Here is a 24,272-nt window from a genome sequence, read left to right as displayed (position 1 = left end):
GCAGATGATATTGAATTTCCTAACCACTATTCATATACATACAAGAAGCCTTTTATCCATAAAATAGCTATGTCCCTGATCCTGCTGCCAAATACTTGAAATCGAAAACCACGGAAGTTCTTACAACGCAAAGTCAAGACACAGAAGATGGATACAAATGAAGATTTATTATTCCTCCAAAAAGTACCCCATATAACCATAATATTCATTCATCTATACATTGATTTGCGCACCTACTCGATAATTAATTATTAAATATCACATGCATGAAAAGTGCATAGAATTATTACAAAAACACATACTGAGTGCGATGCTGAGCAGAGTTCAAATTAATTTAATACAAAAATACCATACTGAAGAAACACCACATTGAAAATAAAATCAATGTTATGGCAAGAAAACCACTACTCTTTAAATAAAACGAGTACCCTTATCAAGCAGTCATCACAGTGGATAAAAAATAGGCATGATATTGAACAGCAATCACACTGAATGAAAAAAAAGTATGTAACTTTGTTTTTCTATTACGAAAGCTAACTAAAGGCTTATCTTCCTTCCCACTCTTATTATCCGATTTTGACAGTCATGTGGATGTTTTTTTGGCAAATAAGATGCAGTACAAGCAAGTTTCTATGTATGGCCTTTCATTACATTTTTCTACACATAATCTTCCACCGACTTTGCAGCGGTTTCGATTTGCATAATTTACTTGAAGAAACCAACAACAGCGTTATGTCTACGGACAGAACCCTGTATTTTCTAATACGATTCGCCTAGAACATACCCCTCATCTGTTTGTGTCTGTATCAAGCTGTAACATTTGAGTATCATTGTAATTCGATCAAAGATCTGGTGACCTGTTCAAGTACATTTTCTTATGATATTTCTAACGATGATAAATCACAAAATACGGTTTAGATAAGGATGTGTATGTACTTATTATGTACGTGTCTGTCTACCTTCTTGTATTATAAACATTGCTTATATAATCTGAGTTAGGTCTAACTTTTAGTGCGTATTCAAATGAAACGTTTTATCTATACCTATATCCTTTGTCTACTGTTTAAATTTATGTTTGAAATTTACGTATACGAAGCGCTACTCCTACTCCATTTCTTATTTCCCGTTTTCATAAGTTTGTATACTAAGTTAATGAGAATCTATATTTTATTAGCATTATCATTAAACGGAATCAAGCAGCACCTATGAGTTCATCAATGTTTACCCTCAAAAACATCTTCACAACTAAAATAGTACAAGCTGTTCCAACAGTTAATTTCAACATTTAAATGAGTTATTGAGAGCAGATTTAAATATGACAGTTGATTAGCATTGAACAATTGAACCATGATGAAAATGTTAAAGTAACAGAATAGGATATATTCGAATGTAAATTAAATATGTAAGAATAAGTTTATATTCAGTCCAACTATGACTAATTATGAATATTTTTGGTTGGGATATAAGAAAATCCAGAAAATGTTTCATCTATACCATGAAGATTTCGTGATCGCATTACAGAACATATAACGGAATCTGAAATTTCATAACGAACATTATTATTGATAATGTTATTAAAATAATTAAGTTTATTTAAGTTTTCCACTTAATAAGTGATCACATGGCAGATGTCAAATATACAATAAAGAACCTTCATTAGAGAAATTATATTACTGAAAGGAACAATTTTGCGTTTCATTATCTTCTTTTCATGAATTAACCAGTCAAACTGAATAGAAGTGATTATTGATTATTTTATAGTATTCATTTTTATGCTTGGTAAATTTACAGCTAGTTGGTCACTGATTATTGAACAATTTTAAGTTTGTCTAGTCCGTTTAGCACTGATCGAATCACATAGATCAGATTGCAATGTGGCCACTAGTCTTAGGGATATGTTATTGTGTGCACTATGTTGAGAGACAAGGTGTTTGAGAGTAGTCAGTAAGGAACCATGGACCTAGATGACAGTTGTTAGTAAGGAATATCTGTAATCTTGAGAGGATTGATGCTCCATTTGTTATTCAAATAGCTCAATGGTAACATCTTAAAGTATGAAGCCTCGTAACGCTAATTCAAGGCCACCAGGAAGTATCAATTTCCTCAAAGCTGTAAGTAAGCCTCACTGATGAGCACCCACTAGTACTCAATCCAGGTACGGAGTTTCTCGCCGACTACCTTCAGTTGTTAAACATTGTTGACTAGTTATTTATCACTCAATCATAGCTACACTATTTTAGTTGAACATGTTGTAATATAAAAGACAACTTAAGTTTCTTAGTACAAAATCATTTATTGAATCAACTCATCGGGGGTTATCTCAATTCTGAATTCTAACTGGTTGAGACTTAGTGATTGACAAATTATATCAAAAGAACAATATTTTCAATGATGCTTAAAAAATAAGAATAAAGAAACCTTTGGAGAATGAATAAACTAGATGAATGAACGTACAATGAACTCAAAGTAAGTTAAACAATAAATACAACTGAGATTCTACTATCAATTCTCAATTCACATGCTATCATCTTTAGTGCAAAAAATAAATGGAAACTTGATTATACTAATCTACAATATCTGTAATCAGTTTCCAGGCATGATATCTAAAGTCTCCAACTACATGTACTGAGCAAAGTAGGAATGGATTTAAAAAGGCTAAAATACACGATTAAAAAAATATTATCAACAACCCAGAGAAAATGACCAATGTTAATTTGATCTATGTAAAGAGGAATAGGTTTTTGAATTGAAAACTATAAGGCATCTAAAGTTAACAGGAAGATCCACTTATATTGATCGATTCGAGATGTAACAGTATGTGAATGTTAAAAATCAATCCTACATCTTCAATTATTTCTATTTGTTCACTTATAACTAACTGACTTATATTTCACCTCAGAATGAATTAGCATTAGTTAAGCTTTCTTCATACAAAAAGGCACTAAATTATACTTATACGAGTTGAAATCAAACGTATAAAAATTTCACTCACTTGGTACAGCGGAATTGACAAATTCCGGTGAAATATTTCGTGTATCGGTTGATGAGGTTACCGATGGCAGAAATGGTGCAGTTAATTTGCGCTCTAGTAGTTTTATCCAATCAATATCTTTGAAAAATCGATGCTTACTAATTTCTTCAAAATCATTTTCACTTCCAAGTCGACTAATTTTATCTTTTTGAAGTAACTGTGTGTTAGACCAAAAATCGTAGTTGGAAATTATTTATTTTCCAAACAAAAAATAAGTCAGTCAGTAACAACGTAGAAATTCGTACGTACGTACATCAGTTCGAGTTGCCACACCACCTTAGCACAGAGATGCAGTTGTCAATTCAAATCCCGTAGTGGTAGAGGTAACAAGAGTATAAGCAGTAATCGGGAAGATTAGGGTTTAGAGATGTTATTTACAGAGTATAATCCAGTGAAATAAATTTGGGAAGAGGAAAAAAGGGACATGAAGAATTCAGAACAATTGTATTAAATCATGCAATGTAAAAACAACTACAAGTTTATCAGTAAAGCTATAATACTACAAAACAAAGTTATACATAGTTATTTGGTTTAAGGTAATCAGAACGAAACAACGAATATGGGTTTCATCCCACTTAGGATTTGTCAGTACAATGTATCATCAGTCTTGCAGGAACTGAGATTCACTGATAAGTTCGAACCTCTGTCAGATAACTTCACAGTCTGAGATCTTATCACTGAGCTATTGAGAAAGTGACGTATCTCCTGTTAGATTAAGATATTTACAAATGATTATTCACTGAGTAGTGACTAATTTTAGGTTTGTCTAGTCCGTTGATGTTGACTGAATTCCACCAATCATATCATGATGTGGCCCATTGGTTTGAGTGATTCAACATCGTCTGCACGGTGTTTGGGATGTTAGCTAGTTATACATTCATCTGCCAATCATAATTATCATCACATAAAGTACTCTATTTTAGCACCATGAACCGAACAAAATTTTATATGGCTTTGAGTTCCGTATGTTTCTGAACAATTCATCATTCCTTTCATAGATTTTAGTTAAAATTTAGTTTATGCAAAGACCGATATTAACAATTTATAGCATATAACTTTAAATATTCTGTTAACAAGAATTGATTATTTCACTGACTAAAATGATGCATCCATCTAGAATACCAACTAGTAGAATCGAGATGTTTAGTATTGTATTTTGCCCGTTTCTGTGTAGTGACTATATTCTTAAGTAATGTAACCCGTTTATGAAGTATATACTCTTGTTTTCAGTTGAATGTTTAGTCATTTAACCACTAAGCTTCTATACTCTATAGTGATTTAGAGAGCTGAACACGAAAGCTTTTAAGCGCCAAGGTCTATAGTATCTTATTAGTAAACAACGGAAGAGAAGACTGAGAAATAACCATCTCATCTGCTGTAAGTATACTGAGAACTGATCACATATATTAGTTTGACTGATAGTATTTGAAATGGTCTACAGTTGAACTGTGAGCACATCTTACACAAACATCATATCACATTACAGGTACGCACAAATCCCTGTGATTTTTACACTTAAAGACGGAAGATTTAGGAGGACTTTTAAATTTTATAGTGTCTAAACACTGCCGTTTTTCAACATATCAGTGAAAACAAACATGGGTCCACTAACTAACTAACTTCAATAGCTGGGTTCCATTAAGCAAAAAGAGGAATCTTATTCACTCTATGTTACCGAATACGTAGGATCTGTGGCACTGAATGCGTCGACGAAGAACTTGCGTTCCTCATGAAAACATTGGTTGACAAAAGCTATCCAGGCCACTTCGTAGGGAACAACATGAAAGAATATCTGAACAAGAAATCCAAAGGTTCTTTTTTAAAGAAATATCTTCATATGAATCTGTTGTACTTAAGAAGCAGCTGTCAAAAGCCATAAAAAGAATCTCCTATGCCGTAAAGCCGAGACTAACATTCACGGGTGGAAATTTATTTTTGGTATCCGTAAAGAATAAGCTCCCTCGTCTGGTTGCCCCTATGTGTATTTACTAATTCACCTGTTCTTGTGGAGTAATGTTCACAAACAGTAGTCAATGCAGGTTTTGAACTCATATACGAGAACATGTTATAGCAAGGTTCTACAAGAGTGAGAGAAAAGCAGTTAAGAGTTCTCCATTACAATCACTCTATCGATCCAAAGGTTGATGCTTAGGTTGGTTATCCATTCAAATTCTTCAATATTTCTTCTTATTCAACACCTTAAAAAAGCAGAAGCTTCTCCAATTTATAAAATGAAGCTACAACTGTAAGTACGAAAGAAGTACGTCATTTTTCTCTTTACTATCACCATAAAATATTATTATTTGATTTTACTTAGTATTTGAAAATATCCTCATCTCCCTTTAATTATTCCTCATTCAAGATTCACTGGATCGAACACACGACGACTCTATGGCTTACCCAAAGTCCACAAGACTAGACTTCCTCTTCACCCAGTTTTAGATATGTGTAATTCGCCATATCATAAAACTGCGAAGTGGTTAGTTTGAATCCTAGATCCTTACAAAAACTGGTCGTCAACAGAAGCGTTTAAGACACTTTCGATTTCATTTCTAAGGTTGAACATACGAACTTATATTAAAAACGATTATATCTCTAAACGTTGCTTCCTTGCCTACGAATGTACCATTAACTGAGACTATTGACTTTGTGTGCCAACAACTACTTGAAAAACATATCAATATTTGAATCCTCGAGGTTAGCCTCAAAAAATTACTTCTGAAATGCATAATGAATGTCCATTTTGTCTTTAATAACACATATCACAGACAAATTGATGGATTAGCGATGGGTTTACCGCTAGGTCCCATACTTCCTGTTTTTTTTCTTGCGAAACTAGAAAACGGACCTCTTAATTAGGTTAGCAATAAGCTTAAATGCTATTGTCGTTACACTGATGATACTTTGATTATCATCGATCAGAACTTTTAGAGCTATTTAACAATAAGCATTCAGCAATCAAAGTTACGTGTGAAGAGGAACTTGATAATAAACTACATTTGCTTGACATTTTGTTAAACAGAAAAGAAGTGATTCATTTAGTATGTATGTAGGAAAAGTTCCTTAGCAAGCCAGTACACACATTTCTTGAGTTTTGTACCCTTTTATTATAAGAGAAACTTAGACAAATGTCTTGCAAATAGAGCAAGGAAGATATGCTCAGTCGATACTTTAAACAAACAATTATAGCTTATACATAATATGTTGATTGAAATGGATTATCCAAAAGGTTTCCTGAAGAAGCACTTGCATGCAACAAACAGGAAAATAGAGACATCAACGGCTGGTAAGAAACCTCTCTTCCTGAAGCGGCAATCCAACGTAGATATAGCTTTTGATAATGCAATGAGAAGACGAAGTTATATAGCTGCTGATGTGTTGCGAGGATAGACTGACTAGAGTAGTTAAAAGAAAGTTTAATGCAGCTAACCTATGTGATTCCTCAACTAAAGGATAATTTAATTTGTTCTGCCACATTTATGTGTATCTATGAATTCATCTGCTCCTATAGAGAAAGCTATATTGGGTGGCCTACCAGACAACTGAGCTAAAGAGTTAGTGAACACCTCCCTTCGTGATTAAGGAGGGGTACCGTTAAAACAATACTTAGCTCCGTTCTATCACACTTGATGGATAGCGGTTATGTATTAGACAGAATTAGATCATTTAAAGTTATTTATCGTATTCCTACTAGTTTTCCTTATGGGGTTCAGTTCGCCTCTTACACATAGCAAAAGCTATAGGAATCCGAGCTAGCAATCCAAGTCTCTATGTTCATAAAAAATTTGTAACTTCTTTATCCCGACAAGAATCATGAGTATAACTATGTGAATCTATGAACTGACTAATACTATACATATATTCTTATTGTATAAGTTGATAAAGCGATGGCGTTTGAAGTGAATGGTACTGGGTTCGAGTCCCAGAGTGAACATCAATTCTGAGATACAGGTACATCCAGCTGACGAGTCCCAAATAAGACGAAACGCGCGTCCTGGATTCCCCTGCTAGCCACTATCCATCTTTGCTTGTGATTTTATTTGTTATTATTTTCCATACTCTTTGGTCGTTTATTTTTCTTCAACCTCTCTCACTTTTTTTTCTCATATACACGCTTCACTGTCCAATTATTTAAACACTTTTAATTATGTTATCTTATAATTTTATGAATGTTACTTCAGTGTCTATATTTTTCTAATCATTGACCTATTTCCCATTATAAAACATGGATTCAAGCCTTTATTATTCTTATCACAACTAGTACACTTATCATCACACTACCAATTTATATCTTTCATTTATTTATGTAATCTTTTCCACTGTTATCATTGGTTCAATTATTTCGTATATGCACATAAATATTACTGTATATTAGAGTAAAGCCTGATAAGGATCCAATCGAAAAAAATATATGGGAATTTTTCAAACTATTCTTTATATCAACAGTTGAGATTACGAGTCAATTGAAGCTAGACCACCATGAAAAACCTGAAAGCACTGGACGGTCCCTTCTGATACTTATCAACGTATCCTCACTAGTGACTGGCTTCAAGAGGTATATCCTGGAGTTTTAGTGAGAAGCAGTGACCAGTGGAGTTCAGCCGGGTCAGTTGTGAGATAGAAACTGTCTGATGACAATGGTGGATGTGTCGCTCAATTTTCAGGATTAGTTGAGGCTAGATATTAACACCGTTGAATGCCGGCTCAGTGGTCTAGTCTTTTTTAAGCGCCTGGCGCGAGACTAGTAGGTCCTGGGTTCGAGTCCCGCGAGTCGGGGTCGTGGATGCGCATTGGTGAGAACTCCCACAATAGGACGAAATGGCCGTCGAGTGCTTCCAGGTTTTATGGTGGTCTAGCTTCAATTGACTCATGATCTCAACTGCTGAAATTACTACAATCTTCACAAAATCCCTACTGATACTATTCCTTATATCCTCATGATTTTATTCGTGATTATTTTTCATATCACTTCATTTCATTCAACCTTTCTATTACATTCAGTTATCGTAGCATAAAATATTTTAATTATCTTACCCCATTCACATCTTTATCCACTGTTAACTCATTAACTTTACAAGTCTGTTTATTTCCACACAAAGTCTTTTATTGAGATTATGTACACTACATAATCTAAAATTATAACCTTTCTATTACACCGTCATTATTCACAGTTTTAATACTTAGAATTATATATATATATATAATTTTTTGCTCCGTCTGTAGCCTTTATATGATTACTGCCGTGGTGTATGCTACTCATGTCGACATAAGCAGCATATAACGCTAGTCAGGATTAGAATGTCTGGCAGCAGAAAGTCGGGAAGATCGAGGGAGAAAGAATGGAAACAGAAAGCAATTGGTGTGGAGATGAAGGAACAATGAAGTCTGAGACAGTTTTGCAAATGAAGTATTTACTGTATAGTTCTTAGATCTTACTAAGACACTGTGTAATTTTGTATTAAAATAGATTAGATAGTCCCCACTTGGCATCTCGTTCGCTACACTCCTAGACCAAAGCCCGAATAAAGAAGGAGGGTTAAACATGGGGTTAGCAACCCTATTCTGTAGAAAAGAACACTACTAAAAAAACCCAACCAGTAAAAAGTAATTTTAACCATTTAGACTGTGCACTGGGAGCTGTAGGGTCTTCATCCAGAAGAGTTATGGCATCTCATAGTGAAACCCGAAACTCTTCGGCATTCACGAGGCCGATTACCCTTCTGACAGCCAGAACAGCAATTAACATAAATGCATAGGATGCTTAGACAATGTAGGGAACAGGAAGTACGATTCAAATAGTGTCACAAAAAACAGTTATCGTTTCTGCGTCACCATAAAATAAAATGATCGTTATAACGTCAGTTATCCGTGCAAAATTTCTATTTCGAGCTATTCACGTTGATTGTAAGTGAACTACTAGAATGATCAACAAATCAGTGGATATCAGCAGAGTACACACATTTACACACTGTCTCCACAATATGTACAGCTGCAGAAAAGATTTAAGGCAAAGTGATATTATTTTTATACTTTTAGGGATAAAAAAGTGTTTCCTTGCATCATAACTTCCTTAAAAGTAATTAACCACCATAAAATTTAATGTGTAATTTTGAATTATTACCTAGTTCAAAAGTACCTGTAGTGTTTGCACGAAATGATAATTTATCTTGAAATAATCGAGGTGTTTATTCTAGGTATAGTACATCACGTTCACGTTCATTCATAGTGTTCGCTTTTCTTTGTGCAGTTTATTCAATCGTAGTTACTAGAGTACGTCTCAGACAGAACTGGAAATTTCTGTTACGTAATCTACAATACATATTATTGCACATTTTGGTAACCGCTACTTATATCCCACCATAAAGTAAGAAATAAATTTTGTATTTTCAGTATAAAAGATTTGTGAATATCGTTAAATGTTAACAAGATCACGAAATGACCTAAGATGAACAATCATTGAAAGCCGTTAGGCAATAGACAGCTGTTTCGCCCCAGTACAGAACTCAGAGATGTTAAGCCACGACCTCACGACTGGGATCCAAGTATATCGGGTGCGAGGAAGGAACTAACCAAATCCAATATCGTGTATCGACTAATGTTACACATATTAACTACTGAATGCCAACCTAGTGGTTTAAAGGGTATGGGCACTCTGTGAGACCTTAAAGTCTTGAGTTCAATCCGCGTTAGTGTCGTGGATGTACACTATTGATTAATCTCATACTGAGACTAAACAACTGTCTAGTGTCTCCTGTTTCCCAATAATTAGTGATCTGAATAACATTTCGATTTTTTTTAGATTAAACAAGGGATAACTTGCAATTTAAATATGTGCAAATTTGAAGTTTGAAAAATTACATATTATTATTATTTAATAATAATAATGCAACAACAAGTAGGAAAATTTAAAAAGTAAACTTACACGAAATAAAATATTTTCAGTTGATGAACTAAGTGTATTACGTGTTCTTAAAGGTCTTTCCAATATATATCGGTACATATGTGCACGATTTTCTGAATAGAACGGAGGTAGACCATGTAACATTTCATAAATAACACACCCTAAACACCACCAATCAACTGCAAAATCATATGGCTGTTTACGCAAAATTTCTGGTGCCAAATACTATTTTAAAAATGTAACAATGGAATGGAGAGAATTACTTCAACATATATGCAGCAGTTATATCTTAAAGAAAACAAACTTTGTGGACGAAACGAAGATGACGGTTTTCAATTATAGTGAGAAAAAAATCATTTAAGAAGTTAAATGACCTTTTACTAGGTTTGGGATATGTTAAGTGTATGAGGATTGTAAATGTTCAAAAAATGGGTAACAGACAAACAGACGGATAGACAGAAAGACAAACAGAGAAATAGATCTTAATTTTCTACTTTCTCTTTCATTCTTTTCTTGCTTCCCTTCTGTCTTCTCCATGGAACTTTTACCCCAAGTGGTTTCTTTGTTTTTATGATCCTCCTGATTACATTTCATCTCACTTTCAACATGTTTTTATCACATTGAAACTTCCCTTCCCAATTAGAATTTTCTTACCTATCTTCGTTCAGATAATGGTGTTTTAACAAAATTATTACTAGTTCCCTTGATAAGAAGAACTTTTTATTATCACCATCATTATAATAATTATTATTTTGAAAAATAAATATATATTCACTAGTGTACAGCTTTAAAAAGGAATTCGGCGAGGAGGGAACTCTTTAATGAACCAAGATATAACCAATAGTGACATCTATGTTAAGTGGTTGCGGGTGGTCGGCGGAAAACCCTGGTTCGAATACACCTCTAAGATTCCAGATATACCTTTCAGGCCAGCTGGGGCTGGCCTGAAACCTGGGTTCATAGTTCCCTTCAAAGACAAGGTTGTGTGGCGACTACCCTCAACCCTTTAAGTTGAAGTCAAGTCACTTAGATTAACCGATACATTGCAACTTTATCGCTAGAATTTGATCAGCGCCAAATAACAAAAAACAATAAATTGGTCACTAATCAGTGCTTAATTTGTTTAAGCAATATCTGTTTCGGGGAACAAAAGAATTTAAATGACTTAATTAGACTAGATATTATTTTGTTGAGGGTTTGGTGAAGTGGTGGTCCAAAAAACATTAGTATTTATACGCATAGTACAACATGTAATTTAAATTAAAGCGAGAAACCATAACCAAAAATACAAATTAATATTAAACCATGGCTACGAAACAAAACCACTCTTAAAAATACAATCGGATGGTGAGATATTCTAGATGTTAGCGGGACATAGACTGGATTAAAGCATGCTCAATGCACGATTGCTTTGGTGCACGCTGATTGACTAATTCTATCCAATCAGCGTCAGTCAATACTGAGTGAACGCTCGAGAAATCTTCTCATGTGAAAAAACTATAAATATACTAACGCTTTCCCTATTGCGCTTGCTTGCTTCTTACTTCCATCTAACCTTGTTACTCGGAATATAATCTCTTTCCTGTCCAACCGTGTTCTGATTTGGGGACTTGTCGAGTGATTTGGTATCCAAGATTACTAAGCAATAGGAATAGCTGGGTTATAGCCGTAAGAAATAGATTATAACACTAGAGTAGGTCAAATCACCATCAAAATAGAAATACACACATAAATACGTGACATTTGGATATAATGAAAGAGAGGAATACTACGCATCAGAACCAGACAATCCTACCAATACAAATAACTAACAGTCTCATATAAAGTATAGTGAAACTACAGTTCTAATAAATGAAACTAAACTAAATACAAATGAATGAGATACGACTACTTTGTTCCAATAAACCTATTACATTTACCACGTAGGCGTTTTGATACTACTCAGTAGTATAACACAAACCGCAGAAGTAAAGCTGGAAGAACCCCAAACTATGAATGTGGAACTCTTGTTCCTTTTCATGATATGTTGTCAGTTGAAATATTGAGTTTGAAGTATTTTTAGTTATTTGCCTTGTATTTTGTTTTATCTCACTTAGCCATGTACTTTCAAATAAATTCTGACTTCATCTCACCGAGAAAACGTAACTTTGATGGTTAAGTTTATCTACCAGGTAGAGAGCTCAGTACGTTTTGCGAGAACTGGGAAATTCTAGTTAACATCAAGATGGACGTGACTAATTCGAATTATTAACCTCTTGAGTTGCTCTATTGCTTATTATTCAGTATAATTTGAAAATAAGGTTTCTTCCAAAATATGAACAAACACATATAAACTAGTTTACCATACTATTTGGAACATGTTATAACGGTGTATCCGTTCAAATAAAAACAAATCTCAACAAGCAAGTAAGTGGGAGCTCTAGAAATTAACGGAAATACATATGAAGGACATGAGAAGATAAATTTAAGTACAGAGAAGGCAAACAACCATAGTTCCTGTAATTTACGTCCATTGTCGATGTAGTAAAATCGTTGTGACCTAGATTTATGAACCTACGATATTTGAACACTAATGATTTTTTCATAAAGTTATCTTAGTTTGAATTACCCCTACTCTGCTGACCGAAATGGATAAAGCGAAATTCTCACCAGCTAATTAATATTTGAAAAGCGAATTATTCGACTTTCAACTTCACGTTCCATTAATAAATAAAATCTTAAAAAATTTTAGTTTATGTATATAAACTTACCTCAGGAGTGCCACAAAATGTTAGCGTAGTAGACTGACTGGCAGAATTTTGTTTACATAACCCAAAATCTGTAAGGATTGCATATCCCTTAAATATGAAATTTTATAAAATGATTATTCATTAGATAAAATCAAACTAGGAAGTTAATGATAAAAAGGGTTGTTAGTTTTCAATGAAGTATGGATTTTGAGCATAGAAAAACATGATTTAACGTCGACTAATACAAGAAGAGGTTAGTAGATGGTAATTCAATTGATTGTTAAGTTTCGTATGTTAGTTGAACGGGAAAATAATATTTAAAACCATAAATATCAAATTATGTATAGGCTATAAGGGATGAACTTGCATTCTTTAACAGCGAAGTAATTTGGCTTACATAAGTTCTAATCTCATTATAGATTTTAAATTCCTTAAACTTCAGAATTTGTTGATGATAAACTTGAAGATCAAGGTACATCTATATATGGGTTTCTTATGCTAAATTTCTTTTAAGTTTAAATCTTCTAGTCAAAACTGGTCTAAATCATTCCTAATCCTTAATATATGAAATGAAACATCCGATCCTCTTAAGCAATTTTATTATTTCGGATGTCTTTTTTAAGATTGACAAGATCATTAACCTACCAATTGGTGATTATACTGTAATGAACGAAAACTCAGGTGCGGAAAACCAATCTACTGTTACGCGACGGCTTTGTAAAATATGAAAATCATGCATTAGATACATCATTTGTACATCCTCATTGAGTTGTTCCGTATATATTTTATTATTTCTCTAATTCTGTTGTTATTTTTATTCCTATCCGATTTCCTTTCTGTTATCTTCAATTGAATTTTCTGCTACCAGACATTCCACTTCCGATAGAGTCTACATACTACTTATATCTGTCAGTGTAGGTAGCATACATCACAATACTATTCACTAGTTTGCTTTATATCACTCTACGACAGTGAAATATGGTTTAAAAGTTAAGGGACAAAAGTATGTTGTTGGTGGTTGATCATAGATTTATTAAAATCATTGTCGGTGTGTTTGAACCGTCATTGAGTAGTGGTAAGGTTGGGTTTAAGGAATTAATTAAAGATAGTAAATTTGTTAACAATGTTGTAATCCTTTTTCGATTGAAATGCTTCAAAAGAGTATTACATACCCCAACTCATCATCTACGTTGAAGCCGTATCCTGATCAGCAAACGGATAAAGTATTAATATCTATTAACTCAGCCTACATCTTTTAAGAAAATCTTGAGACTCTTTCAACTGTCAACTCCTAATGTTACAGAGAATCATAACCTCTGTGTGTAAAGTAGAACAGTTAAAATGACGAACAACATAACTAATGAATCTTTATTTTAAAATCGAATACTTTTACAAAAAACTAATGTTTGTGTAGAAGAATTGTGAAATCTGTTGTATTTTCTAGTTTAAAACCTCGAACAGCCAATATTTTTACAACCACTTCAAACTAGGAAGCAATAGACATCTGTTTCAACCTCATGTGGAACTTTCCCCAGAGAGCATCCGTGAACTCACTAAGGATGGGATCCGGTAATTCCAGGCCTCAGCCCGATAGAATCAACCGAAGTTAGAGGTGCAAATCGTTAGATACCAAATTAGTGATCAGAAAGTCATGGGTTTGATCCTTGGTGAAGTTATTGATGAGTACTGATATTGAGTCCCAAATTAGGATGACACAACGATCCGTTAATACCTGATGGTTAATTTTTATCTAAATAAAATTATCTTGTTCTGTAAAACTTTATGATCAATTTTGTACGCAATTGGATTGAATTGAAAAAATACAATAATTTATATAAACAAACACTGAAGTATAAAGCGGTGATTGCGATGATGTTCATACAAGTCGAGAAATACTCGAGTCATAACATTTTATTTAGATAATTATGTCTTAGTTATATTTGCATAAATCAATCTGTATAATTATCTACCAGTTGAGCTAATAATAAAACAAACGGTTGATATGCAGTTGGAAAGATTATCATGAGAAGTGGTCGGCAAAAGAACTTTTAAAATGACTGTGTTAACAAAAAGGGAGTGAAATATTCATTTAAGAAAGCTGGGAGACACACGAATTCTACTTACCTTACTATCAAGAAGTATATTTTCAGGTTTTAAATCACTTTTAAATAAGCAAAAAAGTGTAAAATAGTTTTCTTTGATATAACTCAATAAAAAAACAATAATGTTTATCAATGAAGTCATACATTTATCAAATGAGTATAGTTCTTATGCACAGTTAGATAAGAGAATATTGACATAGTCACCAACATTTTTCCTCCTATTGATCAACAATATTAAACACAATGGATATAAGCAAATGTTAGTCACCAGAAAGACCTCATGCTGATGGTTGGTTTTTGTTGTTTAAACAAAATCCCAATCCTACAAAAGTGAGGTTATCCAACCTTTTTTTCAATGTTCAATAAGTATGTGGTACAAATTCAAGTTGTCAAAAAGTACCCAGAAATTCAGGGAATTTTTTTGCTCATTTCGTGATTAGGTGTTGGAAATTTCATTTCAAGCTTTGAACTGTGTTCATCATCCTAGCATTTCGGTATGTGCTACACGGATGTGTTCATAACAGACAGATGAAGAGAACCTTAGACAGTTGAAATGAAATTCCTAATGAAATTTGTACTCTTATATGTGGCTCTCACCGACCAAATCAACGGGGAAATGCCCGAGAACGCTTGATACTATACATTAATTGTGCGTTGAAAGTGGGTGAATAACCTCAAACTCCTTCAACCTTGTTCCTATTTTGTAATTAATCTGTTTATACCATCAATCACAGAGTAGTGGTAAACAACCCTTTAGTTTATATTATTTTTTGATTGAACAATAATACGTAGTTAAGATATTGATTACAATTTTAAAGCAGTTCACTCAGTTTCGATCATAATAAAATATTATCAAAAACATTAACACGGGATTTATAAATTGCATCATGGACTGACTTGAGTTTGACAACTGCTGAAAACCAATTACAACTAGATAACTGTTTTGCTTTAGTATAGAACTCTTTAGTCCAGTGCATCTACAGCCCTATTGGGGGGTGGATCGAGGATATGGAGTTTAATTGGTTATTTATTATGTTAATAGATAAATGACCAAAAGAAACCACTTGAAATCTTTGAAAATACCAAAATTAATGTTGAAAATTAACTTAAAACAAATCATAAAACTCCTTATTTATCTTTCAACTGTTAATAAAGCTTAACTATGGGAGACGCAGTAATTCTGACTAATTCGACGAGGGAGAATATAATTTTTTCCACAATATTGCTCTACGTAAAGAAATACTAGGATGTGGAAAGATTTTGAGGGCCAACTTTTACATCATGTTGTTATTAAATGGGACTTATGACAAATAAACCCCACCCGTAGCTCTTCTAGAGTTACTGCTGATCACAAGCCCAGGTGAAGAAGGAGGGTTGAGCGTGGGATGAAACTAAAGCTAAAGAAACACTGGACAATTGGGGAAACAGCATTGCAAAGGTTCAATACAGCCTTCCTACGAGATACTAACAAACTCAACAGACTCAAGACAAATCTCAACAACAGGTTCCGAGACTTACAGGATCTACTAGAAGAAGAAGACAATACTATGGAGGACAACTGGAAAAGGATCAAAGAAGGACTAATCTCAATGTGTCAGGAGGTTTTGGGTAGCAAGAAGCATCATCATAAGGAATGGATATTTATCGAAACCCTGGGCAGGATTCAAGAAAGGAAGAAAAAGAAGACAGCGATTAACAACAGCCGAACACGAGCAGAGAAAGTCACAACACAAGCTGAATACACAGAAACAAACAAGCAAGTTATGAGAAGCATGAGAGCCGACAAGCAGAAATACGTGGAAGATCTAGTGGCGACAGTGGAAAAAGCTGCAAGATAGGTAAATATGAAACAACTATATGACACAACAAAGAAACTAGCAGAAGAATATAGTAAACCAGAGAAACCAGTCAAAGACAAAAGCAAGACAATCACTAAGATTCAAGAGCAGAGGAAAAGATCGACAGAACACTTCGAGGAACTCTTGAATAGGCCAGCCCCACTGAACCTATCGGACATCGAAGACTACAGAAGTAGGCGTCAACATACGCAAAGGAAGAAAATAAGATCCTCAAATACAACACGAAGAACACCAACCCAATCACACTTGATAGGGAAGCTCTGGAACAGGCGGAAACGTTCACGTATATGCACAACATCATCGATGAATGTGGAGGATCTGGTTCTGACGTAAAGGAGAGGATTGGAAAAGCAAGGTCAGCATTCCTACAATTAAAGGACATATGACACTCAGAACAACTGACAACCAAAATCAAAGTCACAATCTTCAATACAAACGTCACGACAGTTCTACTGTATGGAGCTGAAACTTGAAGAACTAACATGATCATCATCAAAAAAGTACAAGTATTTATAAACAATTGTCTGCTCAACATCCATCGGCCGGATACCATCAGCAACAGCCTACTGTGGGAGAGGACAAACCAGCTTCCAGCTGAAGAGGAAATCAAGAAAAAACGTTGGGAGTGGATAGGACATACGTTGAGGAAATCAACAAACTACATCATGAGGCAAACTCCAAGTTGGAACCTTGAAGGGAAACGGAAAGGAGGAAGACGAAAACCACACTGCACCGAAAATTGGAAGCAGACATGCAAAGAATGTATAACAACTGGAAAGAACTGCTCAGGATAAAGTTGAATGGAGAGTGCTGGTGGACAGCCTATGTTCCTCCAAGAGGGGTAACAGGCGTAAGTTAGTAAGTATGTTACAAATATAGTTTGTATTGTTTTTAAATGGTTAGAAATAAAATGAAAATATTGTAAACTTTAAGGGTCATGTTTGTTCTCACCCTTCAGCATCGTGATGAGAAATTTGCAAGTTTTGGTACGATAAATCTTCAACTCACAGATAACTCCTAGCAAATCTCTTCTTTTCATGTGTCAAATAAATCTCTTTAAACACTGATAAGTTACATATTAATGGAAAGTGTAATGGAGTCGTATTCATAATTGTGTGTGTAGGTTTTTTGGAAATTTCAAGTGACAGAACAATACAAACAACTTCATAACATGAAAAAATAACAAAATAAATGGAAGGAGTGATTTCGATCAGTTGTTTACATTAAATACATAATTTGTAATAGATAAATTCAAAGTATGTTTCAATTATATTATGTGTACGTCATCCACCATACTACACTATTAATACCATAAATTATATAACAGAATTCAATGACGCTGTTGACGTTGTCATATTGTCATTGTGCCTGAGCATAGCTAAATTTCATGACACAGATTACAGCTGTACGGCTACAAATATAACTGAAATTCCTGTCAACTTTCAACTCATATACTACATAGTTTACAAGCATTGTACTATAAATTATTATTATATATAGTTGTATATTTGATTTCTTCAAGTATAATAAACCCGTTCAAATTTTAGTCATTCATTTATGGTATTCCTGGTTATCGAATTAGAATACTGTACACAGCACAAAAGTAAATTGTATTTGGTTCAGATGATAATTTGATCCGTTAGTACTAATAGTAATTAGTTATATGATAAAATGAATATAACCTACCGATAAATTATATTCTCTGAATGTAAATAACCTAAAGCAGAAGCAATTTGTGCTGCATAAAATCGGGTTCGTGTTTCAGTAAATACTCGTTCACGTTGAATATGATAAAATAACTATTAAAAACATGTAAAAAAAAGACAATATTTTAGTTTAAGTAGGGAGTAGATTTCTGTTAGAATATTAACCTATGAACACTTTTGTTTTCATTAAAGTAACTTGGTAATTAAATCTAGATATGTACATTTTTTTACTTTTAAGCATGACTATTTGTGTAACCTTTTATTTCCCACTCTCATTCTTTTGTTTTGACTGAGATCGATGATTAAAGCCAAGAAATTAGTTTTTAATGTGTTGATGCTTAGCTGTAAAATCTTATTTAAATATACCTAGTATTTATATTATTTATTAACTTTAAGCCTTTAAATTATTACAATGAATGATTTGAATTATCTTGCTGTCAATATTCAAGACTGAATCTTGATGAGTCTTAGTTGGTATGTGGATATGCTGAACGAACTGCCTTCATATATCCATTTTTCAGAAGCTTCATACAGTAGATGGATTTTGGCTAACAGCAGAACTGATGATGTGCGTTTATTCTCACTTAGAACTTACCAACTGGATGTACTTGAATCTTGACGTTAATGTTTGCACTACAAACTTCTTTGATTAACATCAAACACCCAATATCTACATTTCTCAGTTTAACTCAGTAAAAGAACTGCAGATAAAACATTATCATTTATTCAACATTTGACCAATAATTAGTAACGTGGTATATTTTCAGACAAAAGTAGTATTATTAAAGCATTATTACACGTCACTGTAGTCTCAGTAATCCATAAGAGAGAAAGATATAATTATGTTGATCAGAATTCACCCAATGTTCCTTTCAATTTACTCATCTTTTTGGCTATCCAATACATGTAATATTTGTATTTGTGATTACACGACATGAGAATGATATTACAGAAAATATAATTGGTTATGTAAATGAAATCCTCTTTTTTACGTTTGCAAATCGGGAAGCAGTCTTAGAAACCAAAATATGTAAATACGAGCTAAATTTAAATGTAAAAATATATCTTGAAGACTGCTTTGAAGTAAGTTTATGTTCAGTGACCCAACTGAAATATTGTTAAGTAATTAAAAGTGCAACATTTTAAAAGATAACTGAATAAAAGAATGCAAAAAAACATAGACAGAAGTAAAAATCATCAAAATAAAACCTGACCGTAATAGGCATCGGTACAATTCACCACTCTTCATATCAGCGCAACCCAAGAAAAACACTGAGGAGATTAAAAGAAAACTACAATAATCATACCTGTGTCACCACTAAAGAAAACATACAAAATGTGATAAATCGTGAACAAACAAAACAAGGAATGGAAAGTGTGGGACAACAATAAGCTTAAGTTTTAAAGCAGGACAAAGAGTGGACACATTTCTATGAACCTTGATCAGTGTTGGTACCTACATCTATAGTTTATTTTGCAAATCCAAATTGGAACGTTGGCAGATTTCAATATTGCTTAGTTCGACAGGCAGTAGCTTAACGAGCTAATCTCATATCATAGTTTGTCCACCACTCACATTTCGGTAACCTGGGTCCATTCTGACCAGTATTAAGGTTGGCTAGGGTTGGATATGTGTAACATATCCCCCAACTACTTTAGTCAACGATTGTTGATAGCCCCATCAATCGGTTCAAAATGAACGTTTCATCAGACTATTTCAAGGGGTACCCACCAATTCGGGGTCTTCTGGGATAGTTTTTTGAGCATCATCACGTTTCGTTTAAGGCTACTCATATACATCACTTCTGTTTTAAAACAGTTTGAATATTATCTCAAGCTACTATACCGCGAGCATCTTCTTTATGAGTCTCATTTTGTACCAGAGAAAGACCGAATTAAAGAAATGTACTCCAGAATAGACAATGGCCTTCTCTCAAACTAACGGTGACTCGCTTTATGCTTGATACTGGTGCTTCCTAAGAGCAAACAGTTGTCCAAATTTAGTCAAAATAATTAGTTGCCATCATTTTTCAAACTTTATTGTTTTTTAAATGGATTTAATAATTGGAAAGTATATTATTAACTTATGATCCCGAAGAATTATTCTAATAGCATTAAAGAATTCGTTACAAAATGCCCACAATAAACAAACCATAATATACAATCATCCAACAACAGGAAAACACAACGATGTAGTGTTTGTTGCACGCAAAAAATAATGTATTAGTTTGCCTCTCTCAAAATTCTAAACATAAGAGAAAAAGAGTAAAATACTGTTGTCATTTCTATTCGACATAATGTTGAAAGTTATAAATAACTGAAACAGTGTATAATGTATAGTGTATATTCACAGTACAAGTTGAAAATAAATAAACCAATCGAACTTAATTATTAACTTAGTCTTAATTAAACAACGATTATCATATTTGCATGCATCAGTATTAGGTAATTAAATAATATACATGTATAGTTAGATAATTCATGACTACATTATTAGTTTTTTGAAATATACACGCGAATGAAGATTAAACCTATGTTTAAAATGAAGGCAATCATTATCAGATTGTATTTACATTAATAGTGATAACAATAACAATAATAATAATAATAATAATAATAATAATAATAATAATAATAATAATGTACTTACCTCCCCACCATTGATATAATCCAATACAAAGTATAATTTAGTTGTACTTTGAAATGAAAGGTGTAGTTTACACAGAAATGGATGATTTAAACTTTTAACCAATACATTACGTTCAGACATGACATTATCAACTTCTTTACGCTGTTTAACTGCATCTTTTTTAAGTACTTTTATTGCTAATGCTTGATTTGTTTTACGTGTAACAGCTAAATAAACCTTTAAATATATTTGTTTGTTTTTTCAAACAAAAGAAGATTTATTCAAAAAATTAGACATAGATATATGAAAATGCCAAATATAGTTTTGATATCATAGTTTTGATGAATATATTATAATAAAAAGTAGTTATTTTTAATCAGTTGAACGATGGACAAGTATAGATATTTAAATAAATACAAGTTAATCCATCAAAAACTCTAAGTAACGTACTGAAAAGATAAAATACTGTAATAACTTGTAGCCTTGGGCATGGGGTTAGCGACCCCATCCCGTAGAAAACTAACTCGCTAAAAAAACACTAACCAGAAAAAATTATTCGAACCTTTTAAACTCTTCCCTGGGAATCAGAAGGTCTTCATTTAGAAGAACTATGACGCCTCATGATAAAAGCCGAGTTCCTTCGGAAGTGACGAGGCCGATGCCCCTTCTGACAACCAAAGCAACCACTTATTTAGGTACATGGAATACTCGTACAATGTGGGAGACCGGGAGAGCCTTCCAAATTGCTGCAGAAATGAGAAGATACAACCTAGAGGTGCTTCGCATCAGTGAAACACATTGGACGCACGTTGGACAACAACGACTAGCTTCAGGAGAGCTTCTGTTATACTCCAGCCATGAAGAAAATGCTCCATATACATAAGGAGTTGCATTGATGCTGTCCAAACAAGCACAAAAGGCACTTATAAGATGGGAATCTCATGAACCAAGGATCATCAAAGCCTCCTTCGAAACAAAGAAAGAGGGCATTTCAATGAATATCATCCAATGCTATGCACCTATCAACGACTACAGTGAAGACGTTGAAGATCAATTCTACGATAGGCTGCATTCAATCATCGAGAAGTGCCCAACAAGGGACCTGACCATTCTGATGGGAGATTTAAATGCCAAGGTTGGAATGAACAACACAGGATATGAAGACATCATGGGACGACATGGCCTAGGAGAAAGGAACGAAAATGGCGGGAGATTTGCAAACCTATATGCCTTCAATAAACTGGTCGTAGGCGGCACTATATTCCCACATAAACGCATACACAAAGCCATATGATCTTCACTGGGTCACACTACACAGAACCAAATCGACCATATCTGCATCAATAAAAAGTTCAGGAAAACAATGGAGGATGTGAGAACCAAGAGAAAGGCTGATACAGCATTAGATTATCACTTTCTGGTCGCCAAGATGAAATTGAAACTCAAGAAGTACTGGACAACCGGGCGGACAACATTACAAAAGTTTAATACGACCTTTCCTCTGGGATACTGACAAACTCAACAAATTCAAGGTGGCCCTCAGCAATAGGTTCCAGACCTTTCACGATCTATTCAGTAGGGAGGGAACTACTGTAGAAAGCAACTGAAAGGGGATCAAAGAGGCAATCACTTCAACATGTCATGAGGTTCTGGGCCACATGAAGTACCATCACAAGGAATGGATCACTGTTGATACACTGGATAAGATTCAAGAAAAAAGAAACAAGAGGGCAACAACCAATACCATCCGAACAAGAGCAGAAAAAGTCAAGGCACAAGCTGAATACACAGAAGTAAACAATTAGGTGAAGAGGAGCTTCATAACCGACAAACGTAAATATGTAGAAGATTTAGCAACAACGGCGGAAAAGGCTGCAAGAGAAGGAAACATGAGACAACTGTATGACATGACAAAGAAACTCTCTGGAAATCGCCGAAAACCAGAACGACCAGTGAAAAGCAAGGAAGGCGAGGTAATCACCAACATTGAAGAGCAACAAAACAGGTAGGTAGAACACTTCAAAGAACTCTTGAATCGACCAGCACCACTGAACCCATCCATCATCGAAGCAGCACCCACGGACCTCCCAACCAATGTTGGCCCACCAACAATTGAAGAAATCAGCATGGCCATCAGACAAATCAAGAGTGGCAAAGCAGCAGGACCAGACAACAATCCAGCAGAGGCACTAAAAGCAGACGTAGCGGCAACTGCAAGGATACTCCACATTCTCTTCAATAAGATTTGTGATGGGGAACAAGTACCAAAAGACTGGAAAGGACTCCTGACCAAAATACCGAAGGCGATCTCAGCAAGTGTGATAACTACAGGGGCATCACTCTTCTCTTAATACCGGGAAAAGTCTTCAACAGGGTATTGTTAAACAGGATGAAGGACTGCGTAGACGCCCAACTTCGTGACCAACAGGCAGGATTCCGTAAGGATAGATCGCGTACAGACCAAATCGCAACTCTACGGATCATTGTGGAACAATCAATTGAATGGAATTCATCACTCTACATCAACTTCATTGACTACGAAAAGGTACTTGATAGCGTGGACAGAACAACACTATGGAAACTTCTTCGACACTACGGCGTGCCTCAGAAGATAGTCAATATCATACAGAATTCATATGATGGATTACGCTACAAAATCGTGCATGGAGGACAGTTGACAAAGTCGTTCGAAGTAAAAACCGGTGTTAGGCAAGGTTGCTTACTCTCACCCTTTCTCTTTCTCCTGGTGATCGACCGGATCATGAAGACGTCAACATCTGAAGGGAAGCACGGGATACAGTGGACATTCAGGGTGCAGTTGGATGATCTAGACTTCGCAGATAATCTGGCCCTCCTATCGCAATCGCAACAACAAATGCAGGAGAAGACGACCAGTGTAGCAGCAGCCTCAGCAGCAGTAGGTCTCAACATACACAAGAGAGAAGCAAGATTCTCCAATACAACACAGCATGCACCAATCCAATCACAATTGACGGAGACCGTTTGGAAGATGTAAAAACCTTTACATATCTAGGCAGCATCATTGATGAACATGGTGGGTCTGATGCAGATGTGAAAGCGCGGATCGGTAAAGCAAGAGCAGCATATTTACAACTGAAGAACATCTGGAACTCAAAACAACTGTCAACCAACATCAAGGTCAGGATTTTTAATACAAATGTCAAAACAGTTCTACTGTATGGGACAGAAACCTGGAGAACTACGAAAACCATCATCCAGAAGATACAAGTGTTTATTAACAGTTGTCTACGCAAAATACTTCGGATCCGTTGGACGGACACTATTAGCAACAAC

The 24,272-nt window shown here is 34.5% G+C and overlaps 1 protein-coding gene across 2 annotated transcripts in view; it reads right to left on the bottom strand.

Annotated features, from left to right (window-relative positions):
- Positions 1 to 1,149: 1,149 nt before the first annotated feature.
- The window catches only part of SGK1 (Serine/threonine-protein kinase Sgk1), a 31,850-nt gene continuing 8,727 nt past the window's right edge, over positions 1,150 to 24,272 (bottom strand). For both annotated transcript variants that reach the window (XM_051210451.1, XM_051210452.1), the window contains 7 exons: positions 20,979 to 21,194; positions 18,309 to 18,421; positions 14,786 to 14,822; positions 12,683 to 12,769; positions 9,954 to 10,157; positions 2,993 to 3,188; positions 1,150 to 1,536 (listed from right to left, as the gene is read on the bottom strand). In XM_051210451.1, coding sequence (XP_051070443.1) covers positions 1,436 to 1,536; positions 2,993 to 3,188; positions 9,954 to 10,157; positions 12,683 to 12,769; positions 14,786 to 14,822; positions 18,309 to 18,421; positions 20,979 to 21,194 — 954 coding nt within the window. In that variant the 3' untranslated portion in view covers positions 1,150 to 1,435. The remainder of the gene's footprint in view (positions 1,537 to 2,992; positions 3,189 to 9,953; positions 10,158 to 12,682; positions 12,770 to 14,785; positions 14,823 to 18,308; positions 18,422 to 20,978; positions 21,195 to 24,272) is intronic.

This window comes from Schistosoma haematobium, chromosome ZW (assembly GCF_000699445.3).
Source record: "Schistosoma haematobium chromosome ZW, whole genome shotgun sequence".
Lineage (NCBI taxonomy): Eukaryota > Metazoa > Platyhelminthes > Trematoda > Strigeidida > Schistosomatidae > Schistosoma > Schistosoma haematobium.
Note: the sequence above shows the minus strand (reverse complement) of the source record. Positions and strands in the feature narration are given on the sequence as shown.